The sequence below is a fragment of the Oryza sativa genome, chromosome 8 (genome assembly GCF_034140825.1).
Source record: "Oryza sativa Japonica Group chromosome 8, ASM3414082v1".
In the NCBI taxonomy this organism is placed as follows: Eukaryota; Viridiplantae; Streptophyta; class Magnoliopsida; order Poales; family Poaceae; genus Oryza; species Oryza sativa.
In genome coordinates, this window is record NC_089042.1 from 4,250,835 (window position 1) to 4,267,173 (window position 16,339).

At 39.8% G+C, this 16,339-nt stretch overlaps 1 protein-coding gene across 1 annotated transcript; it reads right to left on the bottom strand.

Moving 5' to 3' along the window:
• Positions 1-7,971: 7,971 nt before the first annotated feature.
• Positions 7,972-9,458, bottom strand: LOC4344776 (protein MIZU-KUSSEI 1). The gene has a single exon (XM_015794014.3). The coding sequence runs from the start codon at positions 9,403-9,405 to the stop codon at positions 8,338-8,340; it is 1,068 nt and encodes a 355-aa protein (XP_015649500.2). The 5' UTR covers positions 9,406-9,458; the 3' UTR covers positions 7,972-8,337.
• Between the last annotated feature and the right edge of the window lie 6,881 nt (positions 9,459-16,339).

A 16,339-nucleotide genomic window follows, 5' to 3' on the forward strand; every position in this document is an offset into this window, starting at 1 on the left:
TTGTATTAGGCTCAACTATCGTAAATGCTTAATCATATCCCAGAAACCATCTAGCATTTTTCATACTAGTCATGTCATATAGGTTTTCATACTGTTCATGTCATACAGATATTATGTATAGAAACTATATACCTAATGGATTTTCTTCAAAATAAATCCCATTCAATCACCTCTTTTCTCTCTCCCTTCATCCATCTATTTCATTTTTAGTTCTTGTGTAGAACTAGTTTTTTACATAATAAATGGTTTCTTCCTCTTTTTCTCTCTCTCCTCATTAACTCTCTAATCATTTTAATCTTTGCTTATATGGTAATATATTTAATGCTATAGAAATTAGCTAAAACGAAGAATTGAGGATGCGCTTAGTGTTACATGTATTGCTTCACTGACATATGTGGAGGTTGTGGTACTAGAGGACACAAGGAAGAAACTTCTGATGACTATTATACACGTGTTGCTTTAGATTGAGAAAATAACTGTAATTTTTTTTCTTGTTGAAATTTTGGTGTGTTACGAGAAATGTGCCTGCCTCTCACCTTTGTGAACGTTAGACAAAGTGGACACTGGTATAATTTTATTTTTGAAAATAGTAGTCAACATTCCTCTAAGATTATAACCAAGTGACCAACACTGCCATCTCAAGCTTTTAGATAGAGCTTACAACTACATAACTACATTTCCAAAAAGAAATTAATATATTTCAAAATGTTTCTTTATTTTCTTAGGAAAGTTTATGTGGAGCAGACAACTGCATAATTTCATTTCTAGATAGAAGTTAAACCATATTTTCGACATGACACTTTCTGATTTCATATGTAGGCTATTTGTCACATTCCTTCACTCAAATTCATAGTTTGCTAAAATTGCTATTATTGTGTCAATGAATGTAGGATCAGGAGTATGTCATAGCACAGATGATGGTGTTCTTTTTGTGAAAAAAAAGTTCTGAGCCAGTAATGATCAAGCAACCAGCAGAACAGAGTAGGTGCGGTATTCCAATAATAAAAGGGCTTCAACCCAGCAATTTTAGTGGGTCTCGAATATACAGAAGGCGTGCAATTATTTTTCTCCCTTTTTTTTCAATATTCTAATCTTCCAAAAAAAAGTTTAATTTTCTGTGCACTGAACATGCATGCTTCCAGGTAAGAGTTGTACCAACCGTCGTTGGTACTACCTCCGTCACAAAATAATTGTAATTCTAGTTTATTTAGTATATATTAAGATTTGATAAGAAAGTCTATGATACCCCTTATTAAATGATATATAGGTAAAAGTGAAAGGGAAATTGAGGGTAAAATAGGGAGAATTTTAAATGAGGAGTGATTAATGAGACCATTAGTACTTCATTGCGACAACTATCTGGAGATAAATTCAAATTTTATAAATACAATTATTATAGAATAAAGGTAGCAGGATGTAAATTAGATAGTTACTCCGTCCATTTCGAAACATAGTAACTTATGATTTTGTGTTTGGATACTTATGGATAAGTACTGGGTACATAGCATCTAAAAATATTCATATACATATAAAAGAAGAGTAAAGCGTACGGGCGGTCCTTAAACTTGTAGGAATGTGTTATCTAGGTCCTTAAACTCTCAAAATATATATCCAAGTCCCAGTACTTGTCATAGTGTGTCATCTAGGTTCCAAATCGCCAGAACCCCTTCAGGATCTTATATGGCGTTAATGTGGCATGCCACATGAGCATGACGTGGCATTATTTTGACTGGCAAATAGGACCCATTTAAATTTTTTCTTTTTTTCTTTTTTCTCTTTTTCCCCCTTTATTCTCCTTTCTCTGTGACCCGAGCAGAAGAAAGGGAAAAAAAGAAGAATGGGAAGAAAACGAAAAAAAAGAAAAATAAAAAGAAGAAAAAAAAAGAAAAGAACACGTCACGTCCATGTGACATGCTACATCAGCGCCACGTAGGATCGTAGAGGAGATGTGTCGATTTGGGAACTAGATGATATACTTTAACAAGTTCTGGGACCTGAATATGCATTTTGAGAGTTTAGGGACCTATATGACACAACCCTACAAGATTAAGGACCGCCAATGCATTTTACTCATAAAAGAGAATACTACTTTCATCCGTCCCAATATATAGTAACTAAGATTAAATCACCTAGTACAAAGAATCTGAATAATAACAAATATGACTTGATGTTATCCTACCTAGTATAATGAATCTGGACAGAGAGGTTTGTCCACATCCATTCCGCTAGGTTTTATCTACTCATTCAATATTATATTTGGGAAAAGTGGGATGAGGTTAATAATTAAGAGGAGGAAAAAGAAACGGAGAAAGTTGTAATTTGAGAAGGCAAAATAAACTCCTCTCACATCGAAAACCTGCAGAGATTCACAAATGTTGCATGTGCTTCCTAGTTTCCTCTTCGTTACATTCAAGACCTTTCCGTCTTTCCATGTGCCAAATTTATTTCAGGAATGGCTTGGATATTTTCTCAATGCACAAGGAGGTAGACAGCTAGTCACATTGCAAAATTTTTATTCACAATAATTCATAATCTCAATTATTTAACGGTGAGGCTCCCATCGGATGGCCTAATCAGCCAAAGAAAAAGCCAAATTTTAAATTTTTAAGCTTAATTTTGAGATTGATTTTGAGATATTTTCAACGTAGTTTCTTTTTCAACATTGGCTTTTAAGTAAAAAAGCACATTTATAAAAGTTTCACCTACAAATTTATTTTTATTTCCTAATAAGCCGTTTTGGCTTATTAGGAAATAAGCCAACGATGGGGACATGAGACTCTTACAAAATTAACTGCTAAAAAAACATTTTACCAAAGAGCTAGCTTACACCGAAAAAAAAATAAAATAGCAATACACTTATTGTTTTCATTATCTAAACAGCATGGCACATACAACTCCACCACACTTATTATGATGCACACACATGCTATATATGATGCTAATTAAGGAAGAGATTGGAGGGCTTAGGCAACCAGCCGTTTTCTGTACAACCCCACTAAACATACACACATACATGTATACATTTCGTAGCCGGGGGTTAACCCCGGTAAAATCCCCGGTGTAAATTAACTTGCTCGGTTAATTTCACACATGGTAAAGGGATTAACCGAATAAGCCCCGAGTTCGCAAGTTAATTTAGTCTGAAGACCACACCTGTGAACTGGTCAACACCAAAATTCTCAAAATACAGCAAACAGATAGTAGAAGAAGAAAAGCTTCATATAGCTATTGCACAATGAATTGTGCATTACCACACAGTATTAGAACGAGTAGACGTTGATTAATTATTAAGCAGAGAGATCTATCGATTTTGATCAATGGTAATTTGTCGCTGTTAATTGGTATGGGGCTTGGACCCTCCTGACACAGACGGTGGAAGTCCCCTTGACCTTATCTCTGTGTGCTGCGCAAATGACCAACGGAAACAGCAATTATTTTCTAAAAAAATATGTAAATTATGAAAAAATAATCGCCCTTAATTAATTGACCGAGTTAAACTTGGAAAAATCAGCAATAACCGATCGTACCAAATTAATCAGATCGAGATCGTAACTAAGTGATTAAACGAGCTAGCTAGAGTACCTGAGATGAAGCCGAATGGGTCTCTTTTACACCAGCTGCTGAAAGAAAGAAGACATGATGCAATCAGCAAAATTAATTAATTATCCGAGTAAATAGCAAAATTAGTAATCACACGCTTCGTCGGGTAAAAATTTTACCCCGGCCGAGTTGAAGCATACGACAAACTGAATATGGTATAATAATTTTAGCTGACGATTGAAATGAATTATTCCTATGTACATAATTAAATTAGACACAAATTAAATACTTTTTAAAAAGATAAACTTAACAAATAGTACCTTACAACAAGGGATCTAAACAATACATAAGAAAAAAGTTTTTTTTAGCAAAACATATTCACATAAACACCAAACAAATAATTCACGACAATAATTAGACACAAATTAAATACTTTTAGAAAAGATAAACTTAGCAAATAGTAGCTTACAACAAGGGATCTCAACAAATACAGAAGAAAAAACTTTTTAACCAAACATATTTTTAAAAACACGAAAAAACAAAATAAATAATTCACGACAAAATAATCTGATGCGATAGAATTAACAATAAGTATATATACTTACCGGCGTCCTTGTGGGCGGCGCGGCCACAGCTGGTGATGCGGCCGATGAGGCCGCAGAACTTGTCCTTGAGCTGCGCGGCGAGCTTGGCCATGGCGAGCGGCGGCGCCGGCGGCCGGAGCTAAGCTAGCTGTAGCAGAAAGCTCACACTCTCACAGCTGTGGAGCTAGCTAGCTTAGCTATATATGGCGAGCTTAATTGAAGTATATACTCTAGCTAAGCTAATCTAATGGCCACACAACCTAGCTCGTATATATAATGGGCCAGCTGGCGCAATAATGTATAGCAGTAGCATATAAGTATATAATTAACCACCTCCACTAAGATTTGTTTGCATATTTAAGCACATCTTCTGTGGTTTCCAGCAGCTAAAAAGGCTATATATCTAGAAAATATATAAATTCCCCACATAGTTGTCACCTCAATCTATAGTGGATTCTGTTTCACGTCTCTATTCCAACGCACGGTCTTTGTATATAGTATATCGTAATATTAATTTATTCACTATTCGGTCGAAAATACATGGCATTTGATATTTTTGGGTCTTTGGAATATAGCTTTTATTATTGTTTTTATCTGAATAAGTTTGTAAATTTTACTAAGTTCACGAGGATAAGAAATCATCTTTTAAAAAGACAAATCTACATTTACTGTTACTACCTAGCGTTGTTTCCTACTTACGTTTTAAACGTTGGCACAATCTCCAATACATATGCTCTATCAATATATTTAACTATTCATAAAAAATATTAAACAAATACAACTATAAAAATATATATGTCGTAGCACGGGCTCCTCTAGTGGGAAGGCTAGATACCCTCCTTTTGGAGTTTTTGCTAGGGTATAGGTGTTCCAGCTCGAGTGCGAAGAATCACGTGTGGAAACAATGAACATTAAACGATGTATACATCTTTGGATTGTTCAGAAACGTAATACCCTACTGATATGATTTTTGCTTAGCTATTTGGCTTGCAGGGTGTTCTTGTGGTTCTTGGAGAGTGAGCTTGAGTTGTCTAAATTTCGAATCCTTTTTTCGATGGCTTGGTCCTCCTTTTATAATAGCAAAGGGATATCTTAAAACATACAAACATAGGTGAGGCCCAACATATTGGAGTGGGCACATTTGGTCTTGCGTTGGTCCATCTGGTGAAGCCTTGTCCAATGCGAGTGCCTACCCTTTCTTCCGACCCCGTGGCGCAGGATGATTGAGGCTTGCACTTTGATCATCATTGGGCCCACATGTCAGCTACTGATGCTGGGAAGGGGGCCAAAACAAACAACAAATCAGAGCGGGCAATGTGAAGCAACAATCACGTCGCCCAGCAGCACATTCACTATCCCCTACCTTTTTCAAGACCGTTGTGGGCAAGAGTGAGAAGGATGCCACGTCCTATCACCCACGTTTTTTCCACAGGAAACACATCATTATGCTATTAGCGCAGAATGACACCGAGAGGCAACGTGGGGGTCAAATCTCCTTAATTGTGGTGGTGTAGCTAGGACAATCCTCCAGCCCCAAGATCGACCTCGGGGCCTTGGCTCATTGCTCGGGCTAGTTATTCTTTTCCTATACTTCGGGGCAACTGCCTGCGTCCTTATGATTGCCCTACTCTAAGAGTGGTGGGCCTCACAGCACCCCGCGCGCCCAAAGACCGGTGGCCCTGGTTCCCACTTCTCGGACAAAATTTTTCATGATAAATTTATTAATATTAATTTTCACATATTAAATCATAATAACTTTATATTATTAACGACATAACATTTTGAAGTTCAACTATAGATAATTTAGGACGTCAACTATATATTTGAGTTGGATGTAGTATATTTTTTTATGTTTTATGTTTCCATACAAAGTATTTCTAAATTTGATATCTTAAAGTTTCAAAAATTTGATGGTGCCATGTATGTTTGACTAAAATGAGTATTGCATTGACTTTAAGAGATAATATTAACGTTATAGTAATTGTACTTTTGGTTTTGACCATAGGGTGTAGAAATTTTATCCGGATTATTAATTAATTTCAAATTGCACAGTTCAGTTTGGAATCGAATATAATACTATTTCGAATCGGTGGGAATGTATTCCTGAGTTCAGATTAAACAGTGTATACAAGACATGCATGGTATCGAATTGCATTCTTTAATGCGTGTAAAGGAAGCCGGATTTTTGATATTTTTTCGACAATGGAGCCAAACTTGGTGCACATTTATTTTTGATATTTTTTCGACAATGGAGCCAAACTTGGTGCACATTTTTTTGTCTACGTGGCATGATTAATACCTTCACTACCTCCATAATGACGAATCGATCCAGACGTTTCGATTTGATTGATTAGACACCCACAATACTACTACCGGCCCCATATTGCCCCATATTTTTCTTATGTATATGTTTATCAGCTAAAATTTAAATTTTCAATCTTAAATTTTTAACTGATTTCGAGGATTTCTCATCGAAGTTTATTTTGTAGCATTTGTTTTTAGGTCGCTAAGAATATATATATAAAAGTTTTATTCACAAATTACTTCTCGTTTACAAATATGTCGTTTGGCTTAAACATCTCTCCTAAAATATAATTACTTTTAGAATAGCGTCAAGTCAAATTTTTAAAATTTTGACTATTAATAGTAAAAAATAAAACAGATTAATCATGTAATTTTGATATTATTAAACAAATTATCATAATATGCAATTTTTTTATTTAAAACATATAACTTTTGTAGATATAATTGGTCAAAATAGTATCTCGAAGACCATGTCAAAGTTTAAAAATACTTTTATATTTTGAGATGGATGGAGTACATTTTATTTGCTCAACTAACATATAGTATCCGTGGATCATGGCTAGGAAAATGTGGAATTTTTGGTTAATTATGTTAATTTTTAGCCTAAATACCTAATGGACCTGTAAAAAAATATAGATTTTTTTTACCAAATTTCTCAAATTTATATTTTATGCAACATATATATACAATTTTCCTCTGTTTTGAGCGGATGGAGCTTTTCTCAGTTTTATCTTTTATAGAAAAATGCTCGTGCGTTGCAACGGGTGAAGGCTATTTTAATTTTATTGTTGTTATATGGTTTAGTTAAGGTGAAATTTACGGTGTTAAATTCGGCTGGATATATATTTTGTTAGAAAATCATGAGCTACTATTAGGAGTCCGATCATTTCAAGTTAGCATATGAGTTTTTTACAGAGATTTCTTATACGATTCCTTCTGTATTTTCAAAAGCGAACGAACTTAAAAACCGACTCGAATATGTATTTGTGTTTCCAAAAGCGAATGAACTTAAAAATTGATTCGTACACGGATGACATATCAAAGTACCGACAAACACATTTTCAAATTTTATAATAGTAGAGGTAAAGAAACAGTTCACTTAGTGTGAAATTCACTGGGGGAATTCGCTTGGATATTATTTTTTTTAGAAAATCATGAGCTGCAATCATGAGTCCAACTTTCATCTCAAGTTAGCATGCAAATTTTTTTTAAAAGAGATTTCTTATACAACTCTTTTTTATTTCCAAATGCAAACGAACTTAAAATCTGACTCAAACACGGATTTTTTTTCTAAAAGGAACCAACTTAAGAACCGACTCAAACACGGATGCCGTATCAAAATATCGGCAAAAAGATCTTTAATTTTTTATAATAGTAGAGAAGAGATAGAGATTATATGTGACATATATATATATATGTACAATTTTTTGGTGCAAAAATTTAGTTAATCTAAACCAAAATGGAGTTTATATGTAATTCTCAAATTCTTTGCACTGACAAATAAATTATGCAAAATTACCATCCGATAATTAAACGCGAGAGAGAAGAAAGCAAAAGCAAGCAACTTAATTAATTAATATAATTTTCTCCGTACTCCACTAGATTGTGTGTGCAATGAGGTGTTGGGCACCACCATTAAACCCGATTTATGCAATGACCTCCTCACAACCTAATCACCCACTAAGAGCACAAGATTAGTGCTTAATCAGATGATTAAATTTAAGCTAAGCCATCTCTGACGTAGGGAGTCGAGGTGGCTCGCCTGCTCCTCACGAATCTCGAGGCCGTCAAGAGGGCTGCACGAATCACGACGCGCCCTTCGTCTTGCTTTGCATGGCGCGCGCGATGGCGGTGGCGATGGATTGATCGGTGCATCGCCGGCGAGCCGGCGAGTAGGTGGTGGTGGTGGTCATAGCCTGACGAAGAAGATGGCGAGCTCCGGGCCGGTGCCGCCGCCCTGGGGCGCGATCATGTAGAGCGACTCGGAGTCGCGCGAGCCGACGAAGTGGTCGAAGCAGCCGCGCATGTAGGCCACCTCGTCGTCCGCCGCCGCCGCCCCCTTCTCCGGCGACTGAGACGACGACGACGACGACCTGTTGGAGGCGGGGAGCACGCCGGCGCCCATGGAGACGGGGCGCAGCGTCTCCAGCACCGCGAGGTCGTCGTCCGTCGCCTCCCGCCGCACCGCGAGCCCGGTCTTCCTCCCGTTGCAGAACATGGTCCACGCCGCCACGTCCAGCAGCGGCGGCGCCCTCCGGTGCTTGCCGGCGGCGGCGTCCGTGGATGGCGCGCGGCGCTCGGTCTCCAGGACGATGCGCGCGCCGGCGGGGTTGGCGAGCTCCCGGAGCAGCGCGTTCGTCTGGATCGCGAGCTCGATGACGAGGGTGGGCAGGCAGCGCGGCGTCTCCTGCAGCGCCAGCGCGACGCGGCCCTTGCGGTGGCCGAACAGCGTCCCCGTCACCCGCCGCATCGGCCGCGCCGCGCCGGAGAACGACGACACGACGTGCGACATCAGGTGCGAGTCGGCTGCTCCTCCTCCTCCTCCGCCGGACGCCGCCGCCGCGGCGACCTCGCTCGCCGAGCCGACCTGCATCCGGCCGCACCGCGGCGCCAGCGTCAGCAGCGGGAGCGAGCGGCGCAGCTTCTGGAACAGCCTCGCCGACCGGGAAGGGTACCGGTAGTGCTTCCGCGACGGCAGCTCCAGCGTCGACCCGGCCGGCGGAGGCCGGCCACGGCCGCCGTCGTCGAGCGACGACGACGACGACGACAGAGACGAGGCCGTCCGCGCGCTAACGCTGCTGGTCCCGTCCATGGCGGCGGTGGGGACGACGACGGGGTGGGGAGCGAAGCCGCCCATGCGCGCGAGGGCCGTGGGCGGCCGGCCGGCGTCGGGGAACGTTGCGGCGCCTTGGGGGAATTTGGGTAGCGCTGACGACGGTGTTATTATCAATGTCATGTGCGCGGCGAGGCGAGACATGAGCTGCCGCCCCGCGGTTTTGGCGGCTCGTCGATCGCCCGGAGCTTGGGACCGCCCGCGTTTGCCGCGCCCATGCCATTCTTATCACTTTGCATGAAAAAGGATGGGACTGACTAGCTCAGGGTTCACAATTTCGGATCGAAATTTCGAAAATTCGGTTCTATCGGACCCCCCCCTCCCACCCTTCACCATACCATATTATTTCAGCCGAATTTTTTTTCATTTTTTCATGAATTTGGTAATATTTTGTTCAAATTTTATTCAAAATTTCATATAGTTTTGGATCGAAATTTTTAAAATTTCGGTATTTCGGCCACCACCGATACAAAACACTAAACCGAAATATTAAACCTTGGACTAGCTATACAGTTATCGTTAAATTTCAACTGAAAAATTTGTACAATCATGTTCTAATTACGTTGTAACTTGTATGTAACTATGTCGTAACTTTTGAAATTCCCTAGGTGGCATGCTATTTCAGTGAAAACATAAGTAATAGTACCGAATACCCTCACATATGCGTTGATGTGAAAAACACACACTGGCCTGGAAGATCTGCTTAACTCCTGTGCAAGTCCAAAATCTCGCCTTTAGGTTCGTGAGCGTGCCTGTTGATTTGATTCTGCAATCAATAAGAATAAAGACAAGAAAAACTGCGGTTAAATCCATAAACGATAGCCGATCGGCTAGGTGCCAATGACATATCATTTATCTTTGAGCCGATGTCATGTTGGAATCGATCGGCAATGATTAATAGATAAAATAAAACTAAATCTACTCGATCGGCTGTAGATATTAACAACATACAGTTTTTACTTCGATGTATACTTAAACTAAGTGATTGGGATAGATCGGCCGTCATGCCGAGACAGTATGAATCACTTAAGTCGAAATATACGTTAAAGCAAAGATTATATGGATGTTTATAGCATAGCCGATCAGATAGATTTAGCATGTATCGGCTAGTACTCCGATACTACTCTATACTAAGATATCGAAACAAGCAAGATATATCAAATAAGAACTTAATATAACTTTAAAGCAACAAGATCTTAATATAAAGGGCAGATTTAGCATAACAATTAAGCATATGATATTAGAATAGCTAAATTAGGTAAGATCGGCTGAAACTCCGATGCTATCTCTATAGATGATCATAAAACAAGCTAGATATCACAACTATAGATAAAACTTAATAGATCGAACTTAACCAATGCAGCATTAAGCATATAAAATAACTGTAAGATCTAAACAAGATGATGAAAATCTCTGAGAGATGGTAGACATACGATATAATCTAGATCAATAACGAGATTTAACTCTATCGGCTACTTTCTAACAGTAAAAACCAGCCGATGACAAGTTATGTAACGAAACTAACAAAGATTATATAGTACATATGATAACTCGACGAATTACATAAACAAGATTAGAGTGTCATAAAGATGGAAGCACTAATCCCGAGAACGCAAGCCACCATGACAAGTTTACCTCTAGTTGAAGATCGAATCGATGCAACTCAATCCGAAAGCAAGAACTCGTCAAAATAGAATAAAAGGGTGGCGATGCGCCGAATTTGTTATTGAACATGTGTTGTTTGATTACATGGGTTCGGGTCATATTTATACCCGAGATACAAAATATGTCCTTGCCGGACACGATTCTTATCTCTAACAAACTCTAAGATACCATAAGTCTTTGCGGCAGACTTTTGCCCAAACATATCTCTAAGGAAATTACATAAGATATCCTAATTAATAGATACAATTGCCTATCTAAGAGCTTTATCTCCATCGTGGTAATCCTTGTGAAGCACGTCGATTGATTCTAGAAACAGCCTTGAAGCCACTACTGTCGGAATCGGTTGCTTCATCTCTATCGGCTGTATCGGCTGTCTTCTATCCGATCCATCTCAGCCGATGCACACTCCAGCCGATGCCTTCGCAGCCGATGCATACTCTGTTCTTCGAATCCATCTCATTGCCGAATCCGCTTCGACTCTATTGTCGAACCTGGTTCATATCTTACCAACTTTGGTCGTTAACAGTGGGTTGTGATTTTTTGCCTTCCTCCCTTGCACGATTTTTAAAGCAAATCGAACGGTTTAAAACTACATTGTATTTACATGCAAATTACAATGTAAATACATTAAGATTGCACTATATTTACATCAGTCAATTTTTTAGAAAAAAATTATCGATAAATATATAGCAAAATCGAAAAGCATAGGAGGTAAAATTTCGGTCTTTTCTACTCCTTAAGTTTCATATTATAGGTTTTTTTAGTTTGACCAAATTTATATAAAATGTAGTAACATTTATAGCACCAATTTATTTCATTACATCTAATGTTGCACATCTTTTGATATTTTTTTGTTTTGTGTTGAAAATATTGCTATATTTTTCTATAAATTTGCTTAAATATAAAGAAGTTTGTCTTAGAAAACGACTTATAATATGAAACGAGGTAGTATTTTTGTTCATTCGATAGTATGAACTTGTTTTAGTTTTTTATGATTACACGCGGATGATAATACATATACGTATATTTTCTGAGTAAGATACAAATCTTGTCTCAATTTCAGTTTGCAAGTTTTTCAAACGGTTAAATGGTGTATTTCGTGTGAAACTTCTTTTTTATATGGAAGTTGCTAAAAAATATTAGATACATTATTTTTTTAAGTTTAGAATAATTAACACTCAATTAATTATGTCGCAAAAAAACACTAGTTAATTATGTGCTAATGGCGGGATTTCTGGTTATATGTGTCTTCGTCTTGAGTAAAGTCGAACGGGGCGAAGAATACACGAGAGATCGGTAGTGGAGCCAATGTTGCCATAGAGACTGGGTGATGAATACTCGTGGTAGCATTTTCTACTTGCTGGCTAATTTTCACTAGCATTATTTTTTTTTTTCGTAATAGACAGAGGCCACGCCATCGTCGGCGAAAAAAAAAAAGAGGAATGCACGCCAAATAATAATAATAAAAAAAACTACTTTCAACTTACTATCATGCATGTTGGCTTGCTATTCATAGGTCTCTGTTTCACATTCTACGATGGTTTGAGTTTTAAATGGTCAGGACCCAGGATTGCCCTAAGAATTATATATGTTGCTATTTATATGCCTAATTCCACTCTCATTCAGCTTGGTCACTCTTGCCACTTGTCCGGCCCCACCCCAAAGCACCACACGCCATCCATCTTGATGGTGTCAACCAGACTAGTTAAGGGATAGCCACAAACCTACTTATAGATTAAGTAAATGAGTATATTTAGCCTGAATGGATTTGTGGTTGATCCACTTACACCCTTAAGGCCAATCCTCTCATCTTCGAGCTAGTGCCACAACCGTTGTTTTTCCAATCCCAACGAGGGTTAGATATGCCTTGTCATTAGGAACCCATGAAACGCATACGCACATACACTGCTATACACCATGAGTCTGTTTCACATTCTACAACGGTTTTAGTTTTAGATTAGATTCATTCTTTTTTTTTTGCGTGGAAAATTAGATTCATTCATGTATTCATATATGTAATTCATATATATATGTTCAAATTTATATGGATATCAGTGAATCTAAAACATGATGAGACTAAAACATCTTATAATATGAAATGGAGGCATTAATTGGAGGGAGTAGAAGAGACCAGACCTGATGATTTGACCAGGGCATGTATAATGGTCTTTATTAGCGGTCTCTCTATTATCATGCAAACATATTTGGTGACGTGAAAGAGAGAGGAAGAAGGAAATAGAAAGATAATTGCTACGCATGACAACGGCATAGAGTCGACTCTTAGCATTTATTAGGAAATTTTTCGTTGCATTGAGTATAATAAAGGAAAGGTGACCAGTAAAAAAGTATTTTGGTACATTAATGGTTAGAGACCGTATTATCTTAAATATTGTAACGTGATAGTCTTTAATTAAAGTAGAGACTCTACCTATGTACTTGCCCTAACACACAAATTCAATCATAATATCGATCAATCGTTGTTATTTACACAATGAATTATAGATCATGGCACAATTAATACACCTACTAGAACCAAATAATCAACCATTTCAGACGACCTATAGCTAGCAGATCTGCCGCCGCCGTCGTCTTTTCTGGACGACCATGATGCTCCGCGGCGGCGCCGCCGGCCGCTGCCGCCGGAGTCGCCGTCTCCTCTGCCTCTGGACCACCATCCTCCGCAGCACGACCATCCGAAGTAGCCGCAGCCTCTCCAGCAGCGCCGCCACCTCATCCCGACCCATGCGCGCGATCTCCTCCGTGCTGACGCCCACCGCCCGCTCCAACTCCTCGCCGCCGGCGCCGCCGCCGCCGCCGTGGAAGCGGCTGACGCGCGGCTCGCCGGAGCGCGGGGAGACGGCCAGCACGGTGATGTCGGCGCCGAACGACGCCGCCGCCACGTCCTCAGCTTCCCTGACCAGCTCGCCGTGCAGCCTCTCGAACAGCTGCTGCTGGCTCTCTCCGCCGCCTCCGCCTCCGCCGCCGGCGGCCGCTGCCATGGCCGGGTGCGTTCTAGAACACGACGAGATCGAAATCGCTCGGCTAATTTCGCGAGTGGCGCCAAATCGCTAACAAAAACCTCAAAATCGAGACGGGATTACGGATTAAGCGGCCGCTAATCTGGTGATTATATTAGCTTGGTGGCGTTAAAATCCGAGATGACTAAGCATTGAGTTTGAGACTAATAAACCGAGTAGGATTAGGGTTAGGATTTAGTGTTGATTAAGATTTGCATAAGAAAAATAGTGTTGACTATTTTTTGGTCGTATTTAGGCAAAATGTAAGAGGGAAATTGAGGAGGGTGAGTTTATGGGCCGTATTTCTACAGGCCCAGTTGAGCAGGTAAACCGAATAGAAAGCAGCTAATGTACCGAGGAAGGAATTCACTATCTCCGTCTTATATAAATGGTAATTGTAGGTTGTTTAGTATATATTAAGATTTAACCAAAAAAACTACATATAATACCCTTATTAAATACTGTATAGATAAGGGTGGAAGGATAATTAAGGATAAAATAGAGAGAAACTTAAATGAGAAGTGATTAATGAAACCATTAGTACTTTATTGTGATAAGTATTTTGTAACAAATTCAAATAATAGAAATATAATTATTATAGGACATAGTTAGTAGATTGATTTGAAAAGAAGTGAAAAGAACTGAGATGTATTAATTAGCTAGGGAATAGTTTTGTGTTTTCAAATTCGATACCTCTCCCTATTACATTTATGCTTATATACTCGCACTAGACACAGCTGTCGTGCCCACCCATTCGGGTCAAAAAAAAAACCGGACATTTTTAATTTTTTCACTTTCTTTTTGTAAATTTAGCAACATTTTGTTTAAGTTTGATTAAAATTTGTTTAAATTTTCGGTATATCGTGATGACGATCTATCTCGTGGCCCGATTTTCTGGTGAGGGGATAACTCTCGCTTTGATCGAGTGCGACGTTTGCGATGTGGCTACCAACCAACAGAACAAGTCCAGGACGCCGTGCAATCACTACACCACAAATGATGTCGTACCAACTATGACGCACGGTTGATGATCCCTGCAATGCAAATAAGAGAACACTACAATAACGAGATAAGATGCAATCTAAATATTGCATATAGGTGATTACGCACAAAGAAATAGTTGAGATTAAAGTGGTAGATCTAATCGACCCGGCAAATCAACACACCAACTATTGAGGGCTCTGAATCTGTAGTCGTCGACTAATCGAGTGAGGACTAGAGACAAGATGAATGACACTTGGTGAAATTCAACTAAATAAAACCCAAATGTTGTAGAGGGCGTACATAGATAGAGGAAAATAGAAACTTCCGAGATAGGCTTATTTATTACAGGTTCCAAGGCCCAAGTTCTATTTTAGCAACAACACTGTCTTGTTTTGACAATTTCCGTTGACTCAAAAATGAATTTGGATATGAGACCGGATACGTTTGAAAGGTAGCGAGATAATTTTTTCATCAAGTCCAAGATCACCCAAATCAAAGTTGGCATGAAGACACTAGTCCGTTTGTAGTCAGTGCTTTCCCTGGAGACCGAACTGGACTTGGACTTAAAACAATCATTGAAACGTGTGAAGCCACGTGCGTATCCGATGAAGTGAAGTACTCATCATATCGGCTGTCGACGATGGTACCTATGGCGGCAATGGTTGAAGGCTATCATCCGGCTGACGGTGCGTCGTCGGCGGCGGCGGTATGTGGAGGCGGGGAAGGGGTCTGGCGGCGGGGAAGGAGGAGTCCGGGTGCGGGCGCGCCATCGACGGCGGGAACAACTGTGGGCGGTGCCTTGGCCGAATCGCTGAAGGGATAATGTTGTTGACCGATGACGATCCTTCTTGTGCGGATTGGTGGTGTGGGTTTGCATATGGAATCGTGGGCGAAAGCCTTGCCAAGCCATTTGGCTGGCTGACAACGGCGACGCCGTTTGGCGTTGTTCCCCTCCTTGGAGGCGTTGTTTTAGCATACCCCTTTCCTTTCCCTACCATATTCTCCGGGTAAAAACTTTGCTTCGGTTCCGAACGAGCGGTGGCAGCGATCCACGTCGCATCCTCCTTGCGGGCACCGCTTTGAAGAAACCTCTTCATGCAAGGATATTGTCATTGGTCTATGCATGGGCTTCAAACTTCAGTCCTAGTCCTTGACGAGGCCTTCTAGCTCCACATTTTGTTTTGCTTTTCTCAGTTTGGGTCCTCTCTTCTCTTGTTTGGGGTGTTCAATTTGTCTTGAACTACACTCTCTTCTGGAGTGGATCTTTATAATAATTGGCTGTAGTTCTTTTTGAGCAAAGGCCGAGATATTATATTACATTATCTAAAAAAAAATATCGGCACCTCCGATACGTACAAATCGAAAGATTAAACGCTGTATGACACATTGACACACACAAGTATGTTTTTTTT

Excerpts from the sequence above, each read along its gene's own strand:
- LOC4344776 (XM_015794014.3), bottom strand. The coding sequence starts at position 9,405 with ATGTCTCGCCTCGCCGCGCACATGACATTGATAATAACACCGTCGTCA.